The sequence below is a fragment of the Anomalospiza imberbis genome, chromosome 13 (genome assembly GCF_031753505.1).
Source record: "Anomalospiza imberbis isolate Cuckoo-Finch-1a 21T00152 chromosome 13, ASM3175350v1, whole genome shotgun sequence".
Taxonomy (NCBI): Eukaryota; Metazoa; Chordata; class Aves; order Passeriformes; family Viduidae; genus Anomalospiza; species Anomalospiza imberbis.
This window is the reverse complement of record NC_089693.1, coordinates 13,366,847-13,390,280: the sequence shown is the minus strand read 5'-3', so window position 1 is coordinate 13,390,280 and position 23,434 is coordinate 13,366,847. Positions and strand designations below refer to the sequence as shown.

At 38.8% G+C, this 23,434-nt stretch overlaps 2 protein-coding genes across 5 annotated transcripts in view; one reads left to right on the top strand and one right to left on the bottom strand.

The window, feature by feature from the left end:
* Positions 1 to 107: 107 nt before the first annotated feature.
* On the bottom strand, positions 108 to 22,279 carry TEX9 (testis expressed 9). 4 transcript variants are annotated; one of them, XM_068204043.1, is made up of 12 exons: positions 22,247 to 22,279; positions 21,188 to 21,273; positions 20,292 to 20,355; positions 19,053 to 19,123; positions 15,348 to 15,396; positions 14,287 to 14,372; positions 12,612 to 12,790; positions 8,744 to 8,826; positions 6,209 to 6,382; positions 2,289 to 2,423; positions 1,641 to 1,775; positions 108 to 211 (listed from the first exon to the last, which is right to left on the bottom strand). In XM_068204043.1, exons 1-12 carry the CDS (start codon positions 22,262 to 22,264, stop codon positions 134 to 136), a joined length of 1,158 nt encoding a protein of 385 aa, XP_068060144.1. In that variant the 5' UTR covers positions 22,265 to 22,279; the 3' UTR covers positions 108 to 133. The 4 variants fall into 4 exon arrangements, with proteins under 4 accessions (XP_068060144.1, XP_068060143.1, XP_068060142.1 ...); XM_068204042.1 differs by lacking the exon at positions 22,247 to 22,279 and adding an exon at positions 21,355 to 21,469; XM_068204041.1 differs by lacking the exon at positions 22,247 to 22,279 and having other exon boundaries at positions 21,188 to 21,414.
* The window catches only part of RFX7 (regulatory factor X7), a 77,417-nt gene continuing 74,828 nt past the window's right edge, over positions 20,846 to 23,434 (top strand). Inside the window, exon 1 of the mRNA XM_068204027.1 lies at positions 20,846 to 20,903. The gene's annotated coding sequence lies outside the window, so the exon portion shown is untranslated. The remainder of the gene's footprint in view (positions 20,904 to 23,434) is intronic.

Genomic DNA, 23,434 nt, shown 5'->3' with positions numbered 1-23,434 from the left:
TTTAAACATAAGAAAAATCAACAAAATCAATTCAGTGGGATAAACAGTTATTAACTATTAACAAAGACTCATATACAGTCTCAAAATAATGTACCATCTGACTCATCTTTCAAACAGGAATTATTTAATGGAATCAACAATTTCCCCACTCAAGAGCTTTCATGAATTCCTCTTCGGTAAAAGAAAGCATCTTGGCAGCTTCAATGTGCATCTAAAAAAAAAAAAAAACGTGAGCAGAAGTAAAATAGTATGAATGACCAATACAAAATCCTGGCTAACTGGGATATTGTCTGCTCTGTGCATCTGAACCTGCCACACAAATATTACACAAATAGCCTAAATCAGGTTTTTTTAATTCATTCAACAAAAGGTGTGTTTAAAGCAGACTTGAAGTCCTTCCACTGATTGTGGATACTGAGCACATGTGAGTTTCAGCTGCCTTTCCCCAGTGCCTTCTGCCAGAAGCTGCAAGGGGCAGGGTTAGCCCCAGTCTCTTCCATGTTCCTCCAGTCACAGTCTCTTCAGAAAGGACAACTCACAGCATCCTTCTCCTGTGAGTAACACTTTGTGTGAGAAAAGGTAAGTGGTTTTCTCTCCTATCTGCAGTTCTGATACAGCATTTGTAATTGCTTAAAAATGTATTTAATGCAGTTTGTGACATTTGTCTGAAACCATGGGTTTGGGTCCCAGTCAATCAGAAATGCTGCTCTGTGACACCCATTTCAGTAAATTCTTGTTCCAGAGGACAACGAGCTACCTCATCTGGAAGAACATATTTTGAGTGAATGCTGTGTAGTTTTCATTCTCAAAATAAAAATGCAGAGCTAGAAGGGCCAGCCAAAGGCTAAGCTAGTACAATTTCTTTTAGGTGAATCCCCAAGATCTCCTCTGCATCCTGTTACTGCCAGAAAAATTCTCTTGACCTGGAAATACATAAGCAGCCCCACTTCCTCTTGTTCCACTTACCTGTCCTCCTTTGCCCTGTGTTGGGGAGGTATTCCAGATTCAAGAGTGTAGTTTCATATTGCAATTCCCAGTTCTTAGGATCAGGGTGCAAAATACACACACTTAAGTTGCCACTTCATACAGAACTATTCTTCCTCTTGGGGCTCAACAGCTTCAAAAGTGTTTACTGAATGTCTGGTGATCACTGAGTACTCAAAGGGTAAATAAAATGTTCTACTTTCTTATCTCTAAGATTGGCCCTTCCTAAAGTGGGTTCTGCTCAACAAGCCACCATACATTGCTTGCTTTAGCTGTCTTACAGCTTTGGTTTTAGAGTCCAAGAAGTGCATTGACTCCATCCCAAAATGTATCCCATAAGATTCAGCAGAGTAAGCAATTGGAGGTGGTTCACTCCGTGGTGTTAAGATCCTGTCCAGCACATAGCTCTACATGTCTCATGCAGCCTCAGAAGGAAAACTGATGGAAGTGACTGCACACATCCCAAGTATTTTAAGTGAAAAGTGTGATATAACTAGTAAGTGGAAAAACATTTGATTTGGGCAATGTCTCTTAGTATACAGTCCTCTCATTTTAATTTCCTTCCATGTAAACTCAGAGTTTTCAGGATTACTTTACTGGACAGTGCATTTAGCTAGAGGTTGTTAACTGAAATACACCCATAGTCTGCACCTTACCTTTTGTCTCTTCAAAATATCAATTAACTTTAACTGCTTTTTAAAACCTGTAATTAGCTCTCCTTTTTGTTTCTGCAGTTTCTTGTTTTCTGCTTTTAATTCTTCAATCATTTTGAGTTCTTGGTTAGCTACATGCTACCAAGGGAAGAAAGGGAGAAACATATTAATTATGAAAACGGTGCTTTAACCAATGAAACCTGGCATTACATAAGAAAATGACAAACAGTAGCCACACATGATACTTCTGAAAAAAAACAGGACTAATCAAAATACTCCCACATTAAATCTTAAAAAAGAAAATAAAATCTTGGCAATAAGAGCTGTGGTTTGCCGTTGTATGTGTTAGGTATGTATGTGTACTTCTCCCTCTTTCTAAACATGTCTCATTCTCACACAAATGAGGAAAATCAGAAAGCCTTTCTGCATCATAAAGGCTTTAACTTCACTCTACATTTTTTCTTCCTGCAGAGGTTGCAGTAGTATCCTCTAAGACAACTTATTGAGGCGTTTTGTGACTTGCTCCAAGTTAATTCTGGGGCTGCCTGTAAGAGATACGAAGCTTCCAAAGCCCATCAAGCTTTTTGTCTCATTCTAGCATTACAGACTGAGTGACTACAGACTGGAAATTCCTTTCCTAAGCCATAGTACCTTGTTGCTTTGCTTCAGTTTATTCAGCTCCCCTTTATACTTCTCCACTTCTTCCAAGGCCCTGTTTAAACGAACCTCTGTTGCACTCTGAGTGGCTGCAGCCTGCTTTTGGGCACGCTTTAGACTCTCCAATTCCTATTTAAGAAGCAAAGGACAAACCCAGTAAAAACATCATGAATAATGGTGTTCTAATGAATCCTGTATCAACACACAAAAAGGCTCACCCTTGAAAACTGAAGAGTTTGTGAACTTCTTTTGCCTGTAATAAAATCTATCTCAAATACAATTCTACCATTAAAACAACCCCTTCTCCTTTGAAATCTTGAAAAAGGATCTTTCTCATCTTTATTTTTTTAAGCTCCTCTTGGGGTAAATTGTGAAGCTGATCATATAAGACTGAAAAACCTTGTATGATCAGTCAGAAAAAAGAGAAAAAAATATCACTGTGTCCACTCTGTGACAGACTTTGGAATGGTGGCTCGTGCTCCCAGCTGCTTCTTCCCACCCGCTCCTTTCACCTCTTTGCCCTAGAGATGACTACAAGCAATTACCACCAAGAAGTTAAAGCAGCCTACTGCAGATGGCTGGGGGTAGTAACTATTTCATCTGGCACAAAATAGTTCATCGGGTGTTATGGCACCAATCAAAGCAGTTATCTCTTGACTCTGCTGACAGTATTTCATAGTGCTCTAAGTGGGGAAATGAGAGAAAGAAACCAACTTGAGGAACAGAATAGTAAGACTAAAGATCATATAGGTAACATACAAAGTAAAAGAAACAAACAACTCTGGCAGAAAGAGCACATCTTGTGTTTTATGAAAAAGAAATTGACTTTTTCTTTAAAGTATCAAATTTTTAGTAATGGGCATAGAAGTTTCTTTTAACCAAATCAAGGTAGAGAGGGGGCTTACTGATAATGAGGTGGCCCTCAGACTGCCTCGTTTCTGAGCAGCTGTTCTATTTTCTCAAGTCTGCACCTGTTCTGTGGTGGTTACTCAAGACTTCCACATAATTTATCCAAGAAATACTTTTTGTCTTGTACCAAGATGATGGAGTTGTGAATGAAGTCTATTACATCTTTTGTGCTATGTATTTTATTCTGCACTAATATGAAAAGCTTTGGAATAGTCTTTCAAGCACTTAATGACCAAAAAAAATAGTCTACATGCAATGCAAATTACTTAGCAGCTAATCAGATCATTTAATGAAAGAATTCTAATAATTCATTTAGGGATTTTTGACATTTACTGTCATACATAATACCTTATCAAGGACTTTTTTCCAAGTTATCTAGTGAGGGTATATTGTTAAATATATTAGACTCCAAGTTTTTAATCTTAAAAATGCCTGAAATAAATGTTTTATTTTGTAACTAGGCAAGGTTCCTGCCATTTCTCCAATACTTTAAGTCAAAGCTGGATTAGTTTTCTCATATAATATTTCGCTAAGAGGGGGGAGGATAAACTACTGTGTTTTAAAATTGCACCCCATTTCAGTTTCTGGATTTTCCCCACTGTTCTGCCATGGCTGAAGCACTTGAGTATCAGCAGGGGCTGTGATGGCCCACAGTAACCCTCACCAGGCCTTCTGTCCTCCCAGCAGCAGTGCAGGCAGCACTGTGACCTTTAGAAAGCTCCGCAACACCTCCCCAAAAAACAGTTTTGAGAGGAGGTGTACTTAACATCAAGCCTTTCTTCAAGGCAAGTGATAACCCTCTGCACAAAAGCTTAAAAAGAGTAAGTACAACTTTAGTATTTCCCAGACCACTATCTAACGTTAGAGCTTGGCTGAACAAGTGAGAGAACACAAAGAAAGGAATGTTCTTGTAGACCAGTGGTGAAAAAGAGATGAGAGAGGTGATAGCATTTATGAGATCAACTAGATAAAAAAAAATTGGAATTCTGGAAAGAAAAAGATGGAAATTTCAGGGAGCATGAGAATTCAGTTACTGCCTTAGGTGGGTGCTGCAGCAGTAATGTTTACAGAGACTGAACACCAAAAGAAGAAAATCTAAAAATAATGAAGTAGTTACCATGTTTCAGGTAAATTGTGAAAAGCAGGTGAGAATCTTTGCCTAGGCACATAAAAAAGTACCTGGGGGATTAATGAATTTAAAAAATTTGATAATCTCAGGAGTTTGGAGACACATGTATCACACCTTAGGTCTACCATCATCTATATTGCAACAACAGAAAAAGCAAAAAAAAGCCCCAAAATCAGAGGTTACATTTGTGCTCTCAGCTATACAGAAAACTTTCTCTAGACTGAAAGAGTCATGAGAGTTCAGCAGCACAATAGCATCACTTCAAGCCTGTGTTCACATGATATTGCTTTTAAACATGGCTAGAACTGATCTACACTACATTAATTAAATATGGTTGAATAATACTTCATACCTAAAAATTAGAACAGTTTTTAGACTTCTAAATCCACTGGAGATTTAAGCAGTTACTGCACAATTATTTTTACATGCATGGTTTTTGCAGTTAGATAATTTATTATGGCAGGAAAAAAATGTAAAATAACTTCTGAATTAGCAGAGAATCTTTGATTACATATACCTGCTTTTTTTGCTTTGTATTTTAAAGGGTTACCACTGTTTTTCAAGACCATGACTGACTGGCAACCTTGACGAATTTTAGAAACCACCATCTATGAGGAACAATTGAAGCACCTGAGGATGGTAAATCCAAAGCAAAGACCAGTGAGGGAAGTGACCATATTCTGGCTATGGTGCCTGTACAGGGGAAGTGAATAAACCTTTCATCCCATTTCCTAACTACTTTCTAATTGTGACTGTGTGCAGGGAAGTGGTGGAAACTGCAACTCCAGAAGGCTGTAGGTACCGGTTAAACAAACTTATGTCCTGGATGGTTTGAATACAATTTGTCTGTCTAATGCTTTAAGAGAAGCATTACTAAAATACTGTAAATCTCTAGGCCCTATTGACTGTGAGCTGATGAGTAGCATAAACACTAGTACTGAATATTTTTCCTCACAGAATCACAATCAGTTTAAGGGAATTCAAAACCTCCAAGTATCTGCACAAAAAACCACAAAGACAATGTTAGTTTTAAAATGCCAGAACTATGAAACATTAAGATACAAGCATGCCCACATAAATCCATACTATGATTTAATGGAAGTGTGAGCCTTTGATGGGCTGAGCTGTGTTCTGTTTTCTCCCGTTTTTTAAACTGAAACATTCTTCTGGTTGTATTACAAGTACTACCCAACACTGTATGTATTACATGGTTTTGAAGTCAACCTCTCTAGCTCTGAGTAATTAAAGAAAAACACATGCTGCCCTTAAGATTAAGTTCCAAACAAAGCAAGCTGTGTGTGCAGCCATCTGCTGCAGCAGGCACGGCACTGCTGTGGGACAGCAGCCACGCTCACTTGGGCTCAGCCACACTGCAGGGCCTGCTTTTCCAACAGTCCATTTGCAACAACAAGCACATCCCTTCCTTTACCTGCAGAAGATGCTATTATAAGCTGCAGGTGCTTTAAAAAAAAAAGTTCACTAGGTTCTATAGCTTACAATAGAATTTACAGAAGCAATTTTTAAAAAATTATAATTAAAACCTGAAAAATGTCCTTTCTTTGTACTTTTAGGATTTTTTTAAAATTTGACAGCAGTTTCGGAAAAGGTAGTTTTGTCTCTTGTATGTCTTTCACATAGGAATTTAATTTTAAAACACAGAAATATATGACTATAAAAGCAGAAGAAAAACAGTTAGCAAAATGTATTATTTCTTTCTTAAAAAAATAGGCCATTTAAAAATACAATTTATAAATTAACAGACATTGAAACACTAATGAGATCTTTGGGCATGGCTCTATCACTCCATCAGGGAACAAAGTAATTTGATGTGTGTTTTTCCATTTTTTGAGATAAATAAGACTAATATCTGCAATACCTTTTCTAGTGCAGTGACCTCTTGTTGCAACCCTTCCATTTTTTTGTTTGCTTCTTGTGACAACATTTTGTACTTCTCAATCTGAGACTGCTGCAGGCTGATTGTTCGTTGCAGTTTTGAGTTTTCTTCTTCAGTATCTTTAAGCCGAGTTCCTAAATTCTGATTTTCATCATCCTGTATGGCAGTAATTAGCAAAAAACCCCAACTAAATTATTGCAAGGAAGCAGGAGGGTAACACAGTAATAATGTCTTGTAAATAAAAGGCAGTAAGAATATATGTGGTGTAGATTTAGAAATAGCAACAAGTAAGAATAAGGAAACAAAACATCATTTCACCAAGAGAATACTTTACAAACCAGTAACACTTTTCTCATTTAATATTCTGCAGTCTTTTACTTGAAATTGTCTTGTAGCAGTATGTAAAAAAATTTCTCATAGCTCAAAGATTTTGAAAATCAAAATGTTATAGAATTATATGAATAACAGTGGTACATAGATATTTTGTGACATTTTTTGTGAAAACAGCTAAATGCACATATTAGGAAAAATTATGGGAAAAAGAAGAGAATATAATTACTGATAAACCACTCCATTATGTTTCAAGAGATTATCTGGTTTTGACTTAAAAGCAAGCTAATGATCCAGGATACATCAAGTATTCAAATTTAAGATTCTCTTAACATGAAGTGAGTCCCGTCTTAGATTCATGACCTACTGGCGATTACATCCCACATTAATCATTATCATTCAAGGCATTTTTCTTTTATAACCTTTCAAACATTGTAAGTGAATGTTATTGTAGATTATTTCAGAGACACATTATGCCCTGCTTTTCTTTAAGCAAAAGAAACCAAGGCTCATACAGAAATGGAATTTCTGTGAAAAAAGTCTCTCTCTGCTATTCTCTCAGTCCCTTGGAATACAAGCTTCCCACCTGGGAAATCTGTATGCTTTATCCTAAGCATCTCATGATTTCATGCACCTCAGAGACCCTCACCTCTTTCAACAGATTTACTGCTTCCTTATAACTATTGGCCTGTGAATTGGAACCAAACCTAGAATCTATCTCAAGGCTTTGCCAAAATGAAATTTTTGCGACCCTCTTAATGTAACAAAGTTATTTTCACATCAGAGAAACTAGAACCCAAAATGATACATTTATATACAAAGTGCTAAGGGAGCAGGACAAGAATAAGTACAAGGCTGTCTTCGGTCATCTGCTACAGTAAATGAATTCTGTAGTGATTTTGGCATGGAATGATGAAGTACCTTAGCTACTGACAAAATTATATTTGATTTGAAAATGTCTTTAAAACCTAATGTACCAACATTCTTCTGATCACAGCATAGAAATATTGAAACGCAGAAGCACCTGCATTGATAAAAATAAAGTACAGACATAAAATATCAAAATCGAATTACTTCTAAAGATTTTATTAATGTACTTATCTCAAAAAACTCATTTGCTATCATCCTGCTCCTTAACGCTAACTTAAAAGCTTGTAAGAAAATATATAGGTGTTTTGCCATATGTTCTTAATGTCATCATCACTTTTGGGCCTGGGGAATAGGTGGAAAAAAGCATTCTGAAGTTAAGAGACCACAACTAAAAATAGTCCAGTTATGTAAAATGGAAACTTAGTTCAAAAACCTTGCTTGATTACAAATACATGAATAAGAAGTGATCTCTCTGGCAGACAGATATGAACTACTTAAGTTTTTACAGTTCAAGAGCTGTTTGAGCATCACTTTAAAATATACTGCCAGGCAGTGCAGATCATAAAACTCATACATTCTAACAGTGAAATATCAGCGTAGCTTCACAATGCCTTAAGTTCAAGTTGATCTGCCCAGGTAGATATACATATATATATAGTATATAGATAGATAGATAGTAAGTATATACTATATCTATATATATAAATACTGTCCTCTGCATCAATTGTACTCTTTAGAACAGAGGAAGCCTAATTTCTGTTTTGATTACAATATTCCACTTAGAATGGAAGCTCTTTCCACACTTTGATCCACTGACCATACCGAAAGCATCTGACTGTATTTCTCAAGATTTTCTATTTCTCAAGTTGGTCTATTTCTCATTCTACCCTGAACATCCATCTCATGCCAGCAGCCAGCTCTGGACACCTCTCCCCTTCTCTCTGTACTCCACAATCTGCATTTCACCACTGCTGTTTCTTTCTTCTTTTTCTCAGGCTCTGCTCTCCTTCCCAGCAGGAAGGAGATGGTTTGAGACTTTGCAGAACCACAGTGGCCCTACAGGTGGGGCATGTCTTCGTTCCCAGTGGTTCTCTCCTGCCCGAAATTATTTTCCATTAAGTGCATTTTGAAAGCTTTTAGCCCAAAATCACACTTATACAGAAATTACCACCCCTGACTCTAAATTTGTATGGTATTTAAAAAAATAGATCTTTAACGGTAAATACTTGAAACAGAAAAGTTGAGAGAATTCTGTTTTGGGATTATTTGTTAAAGAGGAACCTATTCCATTTCTATATTAAAAAATTAATCCCTTACCTTTTTCCTGCATTCAAACACTATATTTGCCAGGTCTTCCTGCATCACACGTAACTTTGCCTTAAGAAATCTGATTTGAGCTTCTGTGAACATAAAAAGTTACATTTAATATACACAAGTACTCATTATTCAATGCAGACAAGAACCAAAACTAATGCAAAAACTCACTTTCATCTTCTTGCATTTAAAACCACATGACATTGTTTATAATTATTGAAGAGAAATAGGCAAATAAAAACTCAGATTTCTAAAAAAGTGTTTGCAGGTTTCTCAGGCAAAGCTTTGTATAGATTTTTTTCCTTTTAATGACTGAACTTGACATCTTTAAATTGTAAAAGACTCATAATGCTCAACATGGAAACTTACTGAAAACTTGCATCATGCCATGCTGTACATGGCAGCACTTCTTGAGTTTGAAGTCAACAAAACTAGGGCATGTCTACATTGCAATCCAGCTGGAGCTAAAACTTATGTAGTTACAGCCAAAGTAATTTTAACCTGTGCACAACAAGGAATTTGATGTAGGCTGCAAAGCCCTCCTAATAGGTAAATAACCCTCCCACACAGTACTCTGTGCTTTTTAAAAGTACACTGCTAACATTCTTCAACTAATAGTTTAAAATTAAATCCATGTAATCAGATGTTTTTTCCAAAAGAAATACTGTCCTGCTCTTGGACAGCTAAGAAATGGACTGACAAAACAAGCTGTATGGGAACAGTCTGTTCTTGTACTTCCTATTCCCCAGATCATTCACAAGGAACTTCCTCTGGACTTCCACAAGCATCAAGCATGCAAAAAGCCTGAGGATCAAGCTGACTAACACAGGAGAAACCATTATTCCCAGTAGTTACAAGAGGAAAAGAATAATGTGAAGGATAAGGACCTAGAGCTAAGAGTGGAGAACTGGACGGGTACATGTGTTCATTTGCTGTAACAAGAATTTGTTTGATTTCACCCACCTTCCCTCATGGATTGCAGCTTAAGCTCTGACTCTGAAGAGGCCAATAATAAGTACAGTTTAGGAAAACACCATGAAAAAATAAGATACAGGCTGACTTTTATTCCTCCTGTTATATCCTTGCTAGCTTCTGGTAATTAGTGGCTATCAAGATGGAGACCATAGTGAAACTTTCATGTTTAATCCCCTTTCAGGTACTTCTGTACTATTAAATTATTTGATTTTCTTCATGAAACATATTGTAGTTTGGCATTTACCACATCCTGTGGCAATGAGCTGGCTAGTTTAATTATGCTTTATGCGAAGGAGAAACATTTTGCGTAGCTTACTTTAAGTCCAATTTAATGTGGCGTTTACTAATGTTTGCATTAGAGAAAGACAGCTCTCCCTTTACCATTACTGTTTTCATTAAAGAACTTTCATATTGCCTTTAATTGTCTTCAAACTGAAGATTCAAATTCCAGCTCTTCTACACTTCTCATTGCACTGTACACTCTGAACATGTATTTTTGTTAGTTCTACATCCCGGATTTGAGATGGGGTGGACAGAACTGTGCCATTCTCAAGATGGGGTAGCATCAATTATACAATAGCGTAATGGTAACAGTACAATATTCTGTTTTCTGCTATCTTCTGAAGGATTTCTAAAAATTCATTGCCTTTTCCACTGTGAACAGGTAGTAAGTTTATGCTTTTGGAGATTATTTAGGTATCACTAATTAAGGTAAGTCCAGCTCAGTAGTAGGTGTGACTGGAGTTGTGTAGTCGGTGGGATTGGAAAGCTGTGTTTTCTGTCAGTGTTACTCTGCACTCTTTAATACAGAATATAAAATTGTGCTTCCCCACCTCACTCAGTACTATGAGATTCTTTTGCAATACTTCATCAGTTTTAACTACCCTAAAATCATTGTTACATAGACAAATTTCTTTACCAGCTATCAACATAAGCTCCATGACAGATTCCTCTAGGGCTATACCACTGCCTGTAAAAACTGGTTCTTTTTACCAATTTATTTCCTCTTTTACCCAGCTATTAGTCCACAGACAGCTTCTGTCTTATTCAGCTGTGTGTCATTAAGAGCACATAGCAGTAAAACCTGTGAAAATTCAGGTGCACAACTAGAATTGGATCAGACTTGGGAGGTGCCCATGATCCAAATAATCTGAATTCTGACAAGGGGTAAAGACAATTAAACAATTAGCTTCCTAACTGGTCAATTTTAATCCCCTGATGAGGCTGATAAGGGGGAGTATCACTTCATAGGATGGTCTTAGGTTATAAAGTAACCAATGATTTAGGGACTGGTAAACAAGAAAAGGACATTGGAGAGACTCTGATACCCTACAAGAAAGAACAGATTTCTTGAATTCTAGAGATAAGATGAAGATTAACATGAAGTGCAACAATATATTCAGGTATTTTATTCCTATGTGTAAGTGTATATTAGATAAAAATAGAGCTTCATGTTCAGCCTTCTCTAGGTCTGTGTGCTTCTATCATTGCTGGTTACAGCAGAGTTGAATTATAAACCCCCCAAAACAGTCCCAGACTAAAATAATGTCTAAGCTACTGTGTTGGCAGCACTGTGGTAACCTGTGATCATAAAATAAAGACAGGGAACCCAATTCCAGGAAGAGTGCTGCAAGAAGCTCAAGGAAAGGACAGTACGATGGAACCTTATCAGCACATTGGCTTGAATAGCTGGGCACAGGCCTAGGGAATCCATTATAGAGATTCCCACTGAGCCCTCTCTGTAACAGGACCTGCTTAATACCTGTGCCTGCTTCCTTGTGAACACCCTAACTGTTCTGAGAGTCTGACACTGCTGGAATGCTCTGAAATAGCTTGTTTACCACATTAAGGAGGCATTCAGAGTGTTCAAAACAGTCAATATCAAATTCAAAATGCAAAAATCAATCCAGAGGATTTTTATTTCATCATTAAAGTTACAGAAACAGTCCTCAACACTCCAATACATGCCCTTGGTCCCTGATTACAAGGCACCAGTAATAACTCTTCTTGAGCTGCCTTGAATTGATTTGGTAGACATTTCCAATGCAAGCCAAAGCAATTTCTTTTTGGTTCAGGAAGAAAACTATAAAAAAGTTATCTGAGGATCTGTTATGGGAGACTTGGTAACAGAAGATGTGCATAGAATTACATGAGGTTAGAAACCAAGCTATTTCTGTGTTGGCATGCTTGTTGACCTCAAGCTGTTAGATTAAAAGGAGAGGGCTCAGGCACTTCCAGCTACTGCGGCGAATCTCTGACTTCATGCTCACTTTAGCATTGTAAGGAACTACACAAACTCACTTTTATCACAACAGAGCCAAAAGGACAGATGTGTGTCATGCCTTTAGCCTTGCTGGCAAATGCTGCAATCCCTTCCCTGTTCTGTTTATAGGACAGACATAAACACACCCTTTGGAGTGGGAAAATATCTGGAGGATTCTAATTCAAGCACTGTAGCTGAAACATTACCTTGTTTCAGCCACTTGCTGAGATCCACAGCACTGGTCTGAGGAAAGGCTTTTGCCTCCAAAGGCAGAGTCTGTGCAAAGACTGAAGCTCGTATTTTTGAAGCTTAGCATCCTGTACTTCTGTTTCCCCAGTGAAATGAATCAAATGTTATGTACTTATTCAACATATGTAACCATCCAAATACTTTCCTACAGAGGTGGAAAGGAAGATAAAAATTCACTTTTCCACATAATCAATCATAGGTGACCTGATCTTCCTCTAGGACTATGTAAAGAGGGAAAAACCTTCTTTCCCCTTTCCTTTAGGTTAAGGGCTATAGAATTTTCCTTGTAGTTTTTACAGAAACTCCTTTTTTCTCTCCCCAGGAAAACCCATTTCAACAGTCATGAAGTAAGAATAAATGTACTAACCACGGAAGGAAACTTACCTGCTCCCATTTCATTTCCAGCCCTTGGAATAATATCATCATCTTGACAGTCTGGTAAGACTCCTTTCTTTAGTTTTTCTTCAACTTTGCTAATTGTTTTTGTTAAAGAAAAACCTATGCAATCTTCCAGTACTGCAACACCATCAGCACTTTGTACTTCCATGCTTCTTATTTTTGAACTAAAAAAAAATTAAAACCCTAGATTTTAAATTTATAATACATTATATTTTTGTAAAATATTTTTAGTATTTGCTATTTTTAAGAGTGTACAGTTATTCACCTGCATTTAATGCAATTTCATTACCTACATTCATATGAAAGATGCATTGATGGCAATTTCTCATTTGCTTTCTGTAAGATACCTTTACCATATTCCACAAAAATAATTACAAGATTTTACATACTATAATGTAGAAGGCAGAGAAACCACTACCATTTTCAACTGAAAAGATTCTGGCATGGTCTTCTCATCTAACAAATCCATAACTAAATCAGAGTAAAGCACAGAAAGAGAAGAATGTTCTATTGGCTTTGGCTACTGTCCTGGGGTGATCCTCTATCCTCTGTTGTAATTTCTGCTCTTTCCACTCCCTGCCACATTATTTTGTAGAACTCTGTTGCCCCTGGCTGTACTCCTACCTTACGACAGTTTCTGTATCATTATCCAGCCTAGAAAACTTCACTGATCCTAGAAGTTGCATATCAACATTTTCATAAAACCAAAATGCAGGGTAACACATCACCTACACAGGGCATCTCCTCAGCTTTCTCCTATAGAAAGGTGATCTCAGTTCTCGCAGGATCTGAAGCTCCTAAGTTCTTATTCCAACATATCCTCATTCCAGCCTCCAAAGTCCTCCTAGCTTTCTCCCACAACTTCTGGGTTGCCCCACAGGGTCTGTATCAGCACAATTCCACTTCCAAACTTCATGATGGGGTGCCAGCATGACAACCTCCCCTGAACTGCCCAAGGGAGGTCTGAAGAGTCTCCCCAGGGATTTCCAACTCCTGTAAGACAGCCTCAGCCTGTCAGTTCAATGTCCTGCCACCTTGCAGACCATTTTCATCCTATTTTGGTATTATGCCATAATTTATGGCAGTTTTAATTTGCTCCCAGGCTCTTATGGATTTTTTGACTCTTCTCTCCTTGTCCAGATCTCCATTACTTGGTTTTACAACCTTGAATTTGCTACCTCCAGAGCTGAAGCTTCTCAGGTGGGAGCCCCTGGAAGCTGTGTTGTATTACTGAGCCCCTTGTCCTGTGAGCCCAACATTTGCTACAACAGAGGAGGCCCTTCAAGGCCTCATGTTCCCTAGCACCAGTCTGGTCACAAATCAGGCTGTAGCACTCAAGTGTGCTGGCCCACGTTGCCTCAGGTGCTCCATTTTTGCTCACTGGGCCTCCTTTCACTGAAGGAGTTTACAGAATTCAGTTGTCAGCCTTGAGAAGTGCTAAAGCAGAAAACAACTGTTTCTTTGCTGCAATATTAATCACATATGTTCACTGATCATTTTTTGGTGCAAGTAAACAGAGATAGCCACCTGGTGGAGCTGATTGAGGAAGTTTGATACATTTATTTGTATAAATATAAAAGCATACATCCATAAAATAACTTGATAGACAAAAATAGCAACTAAAAATGTCATGACAAACCAAATGAGATGTTTGATATACCTTGAAGTTGCTCTTTTTCCCTTACTTGCAGAGTATGGTCTGTTCAGAGCTGTGGGCACAGAAGGAAATTTCTTCTTGTTTTCTACCTATAAGTTTTTTCAAAAATTAGTGGGTTATTATTATTATTGAAATACTTTTTTTCTAGTTTTTTCATGGGTATTTTTTTCTTCTTAGAAGAAATAGTATATATCTATACTCAAGGAAGTTTTCAAAGAATGCTTTTCAAATTTTCAAAATGACTTCTCAATTTTATTTGCAGTCATCTTTAGCTTGCAACTTTTATGTCTCTACACCCTAACTGTAATACACCCCAATAGTCATTGGCTCGTGGGAGTTTTTCCACACATAATCATTCTAGGCACAATCAAGGCTCTGAGCTTTTATCAAGGTATTAATTACTGGACTTTTATCATACCTTCAAAAATATGGTATTTTATGCATTATTTTAATCTTATAAGGTCCCCATCAAATGAAGATTTAACAATATTTGTTACTTTCACACAAATATTCTTAAAAAATTTGAGGGTTTTCTACTGTATTCTGATAAATAACTGCAGATGGTATTTTAGAAGCTTCAGCTCACCTCATAAAAGTTTCAATATGGTTGTAGTTAGAGACTATTGAAATTGTTCTTAATCTCATTTTTCCATTATATTTTCTAAATTCAGTTACTCTGACTACTTGTTTATTACCTAGACAGTTATTATTAGAAGACAGTAGTACTGCCTTTAGTATTATACAGGTGAGGGAGGGAAGAGAGCAAGAAACTAATTATGTTCTAATATTTTTCACTTGGAATTCTAAATGTGATGTTCAAAACACTACACGTTTCTCTCAGTGTTGAAGAGAAAACAGAATGCAAAAATTAAACATTATGTAAGTCCCCCTGACCACCAGTGGCACTGAGGAGCTCTGGTAACACCGTCCCTGTAGCACTGCTTTGGGCATCACTTCCCTTTGGCTTGGCACCCATGTAGGTCCCCAGTGTAGCCTCAAAACCACAAATCATTATATTTTTGAAATTATGCTAGAAAATAATTCAACCAGAATAGTTTTGGTACCTTTGCAAGTGAGTGTGTAAGAGATGAAACTTCAGGACAGAGTGGATCTCTGCATTAAAAAAAAAGTAAAAATTCACTGATCTATAATAATGTAAACACTGTGCAGTTAAAATACACCCCCCCCCCCATCAGAATCAGAAGAGTAACATTTTATAGGTCTAGAATAACAATATAGCTAAGGTGGGAACATATACTGTGTTCAAGCATAAATTCAGTGTCATTCACAATCTGTCCGGTCTACCTCATTTGCAACACAAATCACCCAGTGAGTCTGTGGCATCTAATACAACAGTACTCATGTATCAGAATCCTGATCTTGTCTCTTGGAATTCAGGCTGCTGGCTTGTTAGATCAGTAATTCCCTGTAGCAGGGAGTACTCAGCCAAGAAGCAGAGTTAGAGCTTTCCCAGGACAATCCAGGACCAAAGACTGCCAGCAGCTCACTGGGTAACACCTACGTGGCATAAAGCCCCTGAACTCATACAAACAAAGTGGAGATACAACCAGTGTCCTTTACATCCTCCACCTTCCTAGCAGGATCAGACTGACTCTTCTCAGGTCAATTGACAGGGACTGTCAGAGGAATGTGAGGTGGAGCAATTTATAAATTAAGCCTCATAGAATTTTCTCTGAAATAAGTATTATAAATATGGTATCTATTTTACAGACAGGGAATAAAACCAAGAATTTTAAAAATCAGCTTTCTTATCTGCTTATTTGGCTGAAAACTTTGCTTCTTAGTAAGTGAATTTCAGGTTAAGTGATTATTTTTCAAGTCTATTGAAATTAGGCAGAGAGTTTTAGCATGCTGTGTACTATTCAGGTCAAATTTCTTGTCACATAGATATACAGATATGTAGATATAATTTTGCTTTCAAAATTAATTATGTGAATATATATTATTGCAATGAAAGGCTATTTTTTAACTACCCTTTATACATTTTTTACTTCAATTAAAATGCTGGCTTATAAAAGATTTTGAATAGAATTTAAATTTCTGGCTCATCAAGTCACTTAATTTTTTTGCCAGACTGATTTGAGCAAACGTTTAGATCTTGCCTTTAAAAATTTCATAGACGTTCATCAACAAGAATTATCTGCACAAAGCTCCGTACTTTATTAATCCAAAAAAACCCAAACAACAACAAAAAAACCAGCACAAAAAACAACCTGGAGAAATCATCTGTGTGTGGCTGGCAACAGACTTCAAGAATAGGATGATTAGTTTTTGTCTATTTACCCTAGTTTCCTCAAGCTTTCTCCCTATTGGCTAGCTCTGGGAGCATGCAGAAGGTGAGGATTTGCTGCCACAGAAATAGCAGTTATATGTTATTCTGAAAAATATTAAAATGTAACACGCTCTATACTCAAGAAAACAATTATATTCTTTCCCTCAATAGAGTAATTTGTTCCTACTGTATCTGTTGCCTTAGGGCCGCCTTAAAAAAAAAAAAAGAAAAAACAGAAAAAACCCAAACACCAACAAAGCAAAACAAAAACCCAGCCTTATTGTATCTCTCAATGGCTCTTCCCTGCTGCCCACCCACGGCACCCCATTTTGCAAGCCCCCTGTGCAGCTGTGCGGCTGCACGGTCGGTGAAAGGAGGCGCGCACGCGAGGGGCCGGGGCCAGGCGCGGCCCGGCTCCGGCTGCCGCTCCCGCTCCCGCCCGGCTCCGGCCGCCGCTCCCGCTCCCGACCGGCTCCGGCTCCGGCCGCCGCTCCCGCTCCCGCCCGGCTCCGGCTGCCGCTCCCGCTCCAGCCCGGCCAGGGGGCGCTGCCCATGCGCGGCCCTGCCCAGCGCCGCCGGCCGGGCCGCGGCTGGAGAGGGCAAGTGTAAACAACAGCTCACTGCAGCGCGCTCTCACCGCAGCGGCTTTGTTGCTAAGTCAGTCAGATTTCCCTGCAGACAACATGCTGCAAGAACTCCAGAACAACTTCATTTAAAATATACGTTGACTTGGAGAGTGACTTAAATATTTGTTGTCTTTTTTCTACTTTGCTTACTCATTTGTTTTTTCCTTTCAACTTGTCATTTTTTCCCCTCCATACCACCTCTTTCTTTGCTTCGGTTCCTCCCTTCTTTCTAGTTGCTTTAGTGTTCATTCTCGTTAAAGGAATCAACAGAAATTTTAACGAGATACTTCAAAAATATCTCAAGTGCTTCCTTGAGATTTAAGGCCTATCTGCTTGCACAATTTAGAAAGAAAAGAATTTTTAATTAAATATTAAATACATCAAACTAATCTAATTGAATGGCCTCGATGTTCACTCATGGATAATCAGTGTGCCTAATTCCTAGCACACATTTCTAATTTTTTTCACTACCGCATGGGATTTCCAGTCTTCTCTCGTGTAAATGTTTACCAGAACGTGGCTGTTTAAGGTTTTTTAATTTATGTTGGTAATTGGTAGGTCAGCAGATACTCTGACATGCTAATTGCCCTTTTTGTTTCTTTTTTTTTTTTTTTTAATTCTTCCAACACTTCAATTTATTTCTAATGTGTACCATCAAAGCTAATAATTCTCTTTGTGGGGCTGAATCTTCCAATCACATTACTTAATAAAGCAGCCCTAAAACTCAACTCCAGTTTGAAGTTCTTAAAAATTCTCTGTCTAATGTTCAAAATCCATCTAACAGAACAGAAGACTGAGATCCAGAATTTATTTAAAAAGCATGATTATACTGACTGATAACACATTAAGTTTCTTGCCCCTCACTCCCTCAGCTATGGCTTTAAAATAGGTCAGGAATCATTTTAATTGTAGTAGAAAACTTTTGCTGGTAGTTAGGCTTCTATCATAGAAGTTGACTTGCTGTCACACCTTTTTGTGCACTGAAAACCCCTTTTACTTTCAGAAAAACTCCATGTCTTTGCTTCTATTCTACACAAAAGTAACTATTTGATCACCTTTATCCGACCTTCATATACTCTATTTCAAAAGTTTCCCAACTGCAGCTTAACATTTGAAGTATTTTGTTGTCTATTCCTGTATCTTTCTTATCCAGATTAGTGACATCATAAATGTAGGAACCTACAGATCAGATCCTTGATAAACTGTATATTAGTCTATCTTAAATCCAGCCATTTCCCACACCACCAATACACAAACCCTTGAACAACTAAGGAAGTAATAATGCCCCTGAATGACCACGGGAATACAGCCATATCCCCCCTCGGAGCTGAGGGGTTTGGACACTCAGGCTGTGATCATCCAGGCCAAAGGCCAGCGGGCCCAGCACTGTCATGGTATCCCGTTCCAGAGGGTGGCAGCTCTGTGTTTGCCTGTCCTAGGGCTTTGTGTTTGTTTTCCTCAGGCATTTCCTGTCCCAGGAACATTTAGGCCAATTTAAATGTGAACCAGCATCTATTCCTTCACTTTGTCAGCTCAACTGTTAAAAACCACACACTGCCTACTGTTTGGTATTGCAAAGAAACCTGTGACCTTACCTTGCTCTTTTACAAAGGTCAGCACTTCTTAATATCTTAGAACATTCCAGCAAAATTAACCCTTCCTTGAAATAACAAGGAACAACACTTGCTTAGGATCACTTTTTTTTTTTTTAATAATAGGGAAAAAATTAGACTCCACCAATGCAGTATACAGCAAAGATAGATAAAACAGGAGCATGATCAGGACACAAGGCATGCAGGATCAGTGTGAGGTTCCCCACCAATTATCCACAGCAGTTGTAAAGTACATACCTCTGTCTGTCATCTTCAGGTGACTTACTCTGTACTGAAACTGGCTGAGATAGTATCTTCTGTTGGCCTTTCTTCATTAAAAAAAGAAAAAAAAAAGCAGCTGATTTTGGGAGACTATGATCCATTATAAATGAATTACCTATTTGTAAACCACAAATCACAGTAACTGCAGTCTACTATGGAAAATGGAAACTATAGTCTACTGTGGAAAAGAACTTTTGAAACACAGGAAAAGATGTCTAAAAATGAAAATGCCATTGCTGTTTTGTTGTTAAATGTATATCTGTGCAATCTGGCCGTGCCATGTGATATATTAAGTACCCTAAGAATATTTCATCTTCTGCTATATTTAGAGAAGAAAAGAACAGTGGTTTTGTTGTTGCTGTTTTCTAAAGGAAAGAGACTAGATGCTATTTTGGCTGTTTCATCTGCTCCTGTTCAAATGCCAAGCATTTAGCCTCAGCTTGTCACTGCTCAAGAGAAGAATATGTTTTCACAACCCATAAAATTGAAGTTTCAACAGTAGGAAAAGTGCATACAAATACAGCTTTCCAGAATACTTAGTAATTTGCTTTTTAAGCCTTGTTTATTTGAATGAGTGTACTTATAATGAGTATTTCTAATATGCAGAACAACTTCTCCAAACTGTTTTGGGTATAAACCATACCTGCCCCGTTCCCTTTTTATCCATTTGTCCAGCTTTCATATAAAGTCTTGACTCTATCTGGTACACAGCTGCACCAATGTTAAATGATAATACTGATAACAAACATCAACTTTTTCTGTTTTGAGAAAGCTTCCATCTTATTATGTTCATGTTTTCTATTTATGTTGCTTATACTTTGTATCTCTTTCACCTTGAACAATGTAGATCATATTTCGCTAGGAGGTTACTGTAACACTATCTGGTTTTCAAATACTAATTTTTAGTATTTAAGGCATAAAACCACATACAGATACTTTTCTTAAACAAGTAAACAAGTTTTTAATGTGGTTTTAGGTATGTATCTGCACAAATGCTGTAGGCAGGTGTGTGAATACCTACTGGATGAAATTACATAGAAACTATTTTTTAATGTATTTTTAATACAAATTTACAACTTCTAAAAGAAATAAATTAAAGCTTACCTTGCATTTGAAAGCAACATGCTTTTAGTAGTCAAGGTCTAAATTTCTTTTGAAGCTCAACCCTGTGTGCATGTGAATCCAGACTAAATTACCTAATAGTCGGCTACTCACCATTAGTTCTTCAGCTTGACGCACCAGTTTTTCTGTTTTGGCTTCTAATTCTGCATTCAGTCGCCTAAAAGAGTAAGAATTTTTTCTGAGTTTTTGAAATATTTTAAAGGAATAAATGTCAGCATGACAGTATTTTTGCCTGAACTAAGTGAAATTTTAATGATTCCTACAAAGGGATGCTGAAATACACTTCAAGGTATTAAAAAAGTTATGTTTCAACAATTTCCTGTGTTCCAGCCAAATGAATAGTAATAGAACACGTATGCCCATTAAAAAGCACAGTTCAGACTGTACCTGAGAGGTGAAGGATGTCTTTGGCTTTGGACATGCCATTTTTTAATATGCATTGTATGTCTTTATTTCCTAAAGGTTTTCCATGTTTTAACACAGTCCTTCCTTTCAGTATACCCAACAGCAGCGGTTGGGGAAGGACTCAGGTAGGACTACATTTCTTATCACGTATTTAAAGATGTGTTGCCATATGGATGTACAGGTTATAGCAGTGAGGTGTTCCTGCATGTTCTCATACAGCTCCTGGTGCGGCGACTGCCAGAGTTTGAGACATGGCTCTCTGTGCACCCTCACCATTCACCGGGGCTGGGCACTAACAGCTAACAGGGACAGGGCATCCATTTAAAACCTTTACAGCTTTTAAGCTGTTTTTAACAGACTTAAGCTTTTAAAAAGTCATAATTTAGAACTAAAGTCTGTGTTCGAAGTGCAGAAGAACCTCACGTCCGGGCCTAGAGCCTGCCTGAGGCGGCGGTGTCCAGGGGCGCCGGGCGCTGTCCCGCGGCCCCGGGCAGCGCCATCCGCCCTCTGCGGGGACGGGGCCGCGGCGCCCGGGTACAGGGGACCGGCTGCGCGCCGGTCCCAGCGGGGCAGGGCCTCCTTACTTGTACTGCTCTTCCTTGGCCAGCCATGCTCCGCTCAGCGCGCCGGGCCCCGCGAGCGCCTGGGGGCTGCCGGCCGCTCTCTGCACCTGCGGGGAGGATGCGACAGTGAGCGCGGCGGGCCCGGCCCCGCTGCCCCGAGCCGAGCCCGGCCCGAGCCGCCGCCTTACCCCGGGCAGGTCCCCGCCACGCCGGGCCGCGCCGACCGCCGACATTTTGTCCGCACCGAGGCCGCTGTGGCGTCGCCTTCGCCCGGGCAACCGGCGGCCGCCCGCCCTCGCTCCCACCCTCCCTTCTTCCCTCTCTCCTCCCCTCCGACCGTGTCAGGGCCGCAGCGACAGCCGCGGGGAGAGGCCCGTGCGCAGGGACCAGCTGGCACCCGGCATGGCGCTGGGCTGCCTCGGGTTCAGGTGAGGGACAGGTGAAAAGGGCTGACGGGCCATTACTGTCGTTAGTGTAATAAATATTTATTACAGCCCTTCTGACCTTGCTACACTTTGACCTACCAGCGTCCCTTCATTTCAGTGCATTAAACTCCTGTTAGCGGCATGACGGCAGCTGTGCCCCCCTCTGTACAGCTCTGTGGTGCTGCCGTGCCTCTGCATTTCCTATACACACACTTCTGTGATTGTCGCCTGGTTTTAGCCTTGTCCTCCACCACTTGTTTGAATCCCTCCTTTATTTTTGTCCTTCACCCACACACAGTTTGATTTTGCTACATTTCTCTTCGTGATCACCCATTCTCATCTGTCACAAAGTCTGAGAGACACAGAATGGGTCAGGTTGGAAGGAACCACAGCAGGGTCATCTGGTCCACACTCCCAGCTCAACCAGGGTCATCCCTGAGCACATGGCACAGGATTGTGTCCAGATGGTTCTGGAATATCTCCGGGGAGGGAGACTGCACGCCCTCTCTGGGCAGCCTGTTGCAGTGCTCACAGCTGCTTCCAGTGTATGCTCACTGTGCAGTAAAGGAGTTCTTCAGTTCAGCTGGAACTTTCTGTGCCTCAGTTTCTGCCTGTGCCTCATGTCCCATTGCTTGTGGATTACTTGCCCACTCACCTGCTCATTCACTCCCATCTCCTTTCCCAACTTCCTAGCAGATTGTGCCCCTGCATGTGACAACAGCCCAACTGTGCTGTACCAGGTATCTATAGAGCAAGAATAATGTGGGTCTATACTGAGTTATGTCGGCTGTATATTATTTTAATTAAGAGATTTGCACAAGGGAAATTAGAAGGCCTTAGCTGGCTGGAAGTAGAAGGTCCGTGCTGAAGGATTTCTGCAGAAGTATTACTTGCAAGGCAGAAGAAATACTTGAAGATTTTGAGCATTGAGACAGGCAATGAAATGGGATAAATAAGGTGAAATGAAAGACAGAAAAAATGTGATTCGTGAAAGGCAAAAATTAGAAATATCAATATAGAAAATGAAAGTTTTTAGCACTAATGTTGATTCAAAAGTATTGACACACAGGGAAAAGAGTGAGCCTATGAAAAATGTTATGAGGACCTTAAAAAAAAGTCCATCACAAAGTCAATCCATTTCTATAATTCTTATGTTTTTACTAAAAGGAGTAGCAATGGCTTAACAGTGGCATTAAAAAAAAAAAAAAAAAAAAAAAAAAAACCCCAAAAAACCACCACCAAACCCAAAAAAAACCCAAAAAGACCAAAACAGAATGTAATTCCATCACTTGTGCTTTTGGTTTGGAAAAACTAAAAGGGTGAGGTCAATAGTAGAGATCTAACGTCCATGGGAAAAAGACCGATTTTGTTAAGAAATAAATTACAGGTTCTATGAGACATTAACACATCATAACCAAAGTCATGTTTTAGAAATATCTCTAGTGACGTCCTGGGAGATTTGAAGAGAAACAGGGGAACTAGAGAAGGAAACAAAGGTTAGCGGGATGAAAGCTAAGAGGAGAAATATGCTCTTTCCAAACAGGAACTTTTTTTTCCCCCAAAAGTACAATTTCTTTTTGCAGAACTAAAATATCATCTTATTAATACTTTTACTTGTTTTAAAGTTCTTGTACAAAATAGCTATAAGAGCATAACACCTTAAAATGACAAAAGTATTAGCTAGAAAATCTCTGCTAGTTAGATACTGGGGCAAACAAAATCACTGGTTTAGATTAGAGAGATTAGAGCAACTGGTTTTCTAGCCAGCTTTTAGCTAAGACTTAATAAACAGAAGAGGGGTAATTTATTAATCATAAATTATTAAATATGTTAACAAACACAG

Excerpts from the sequence above, each read along its gene's own strand:
- TEX9 (XM_068204041.1), bottom strand. The coding sequence starts at position 21,399 with ATGTCGGCGGTCGGCGCGGCCCGGCGTGGCGGGGACCTGCCCGGGGTA. Across the intron at positions 12,791-14,286 it reads GGAAAAAGAGCAACTTCAAG|TTCAAAAATAAGAAGCATGG; the intron begins GTATATCAAACA and ends ATTTTTTTTTAG. Across the intron at positions 1,776-2,288 it reads AACTGAAGCAAAGCAACAAG|CATGTAGCTAACCAAGAACT; the intron begins GTACTATGGCTT and ends TTCCCTTGGTAG.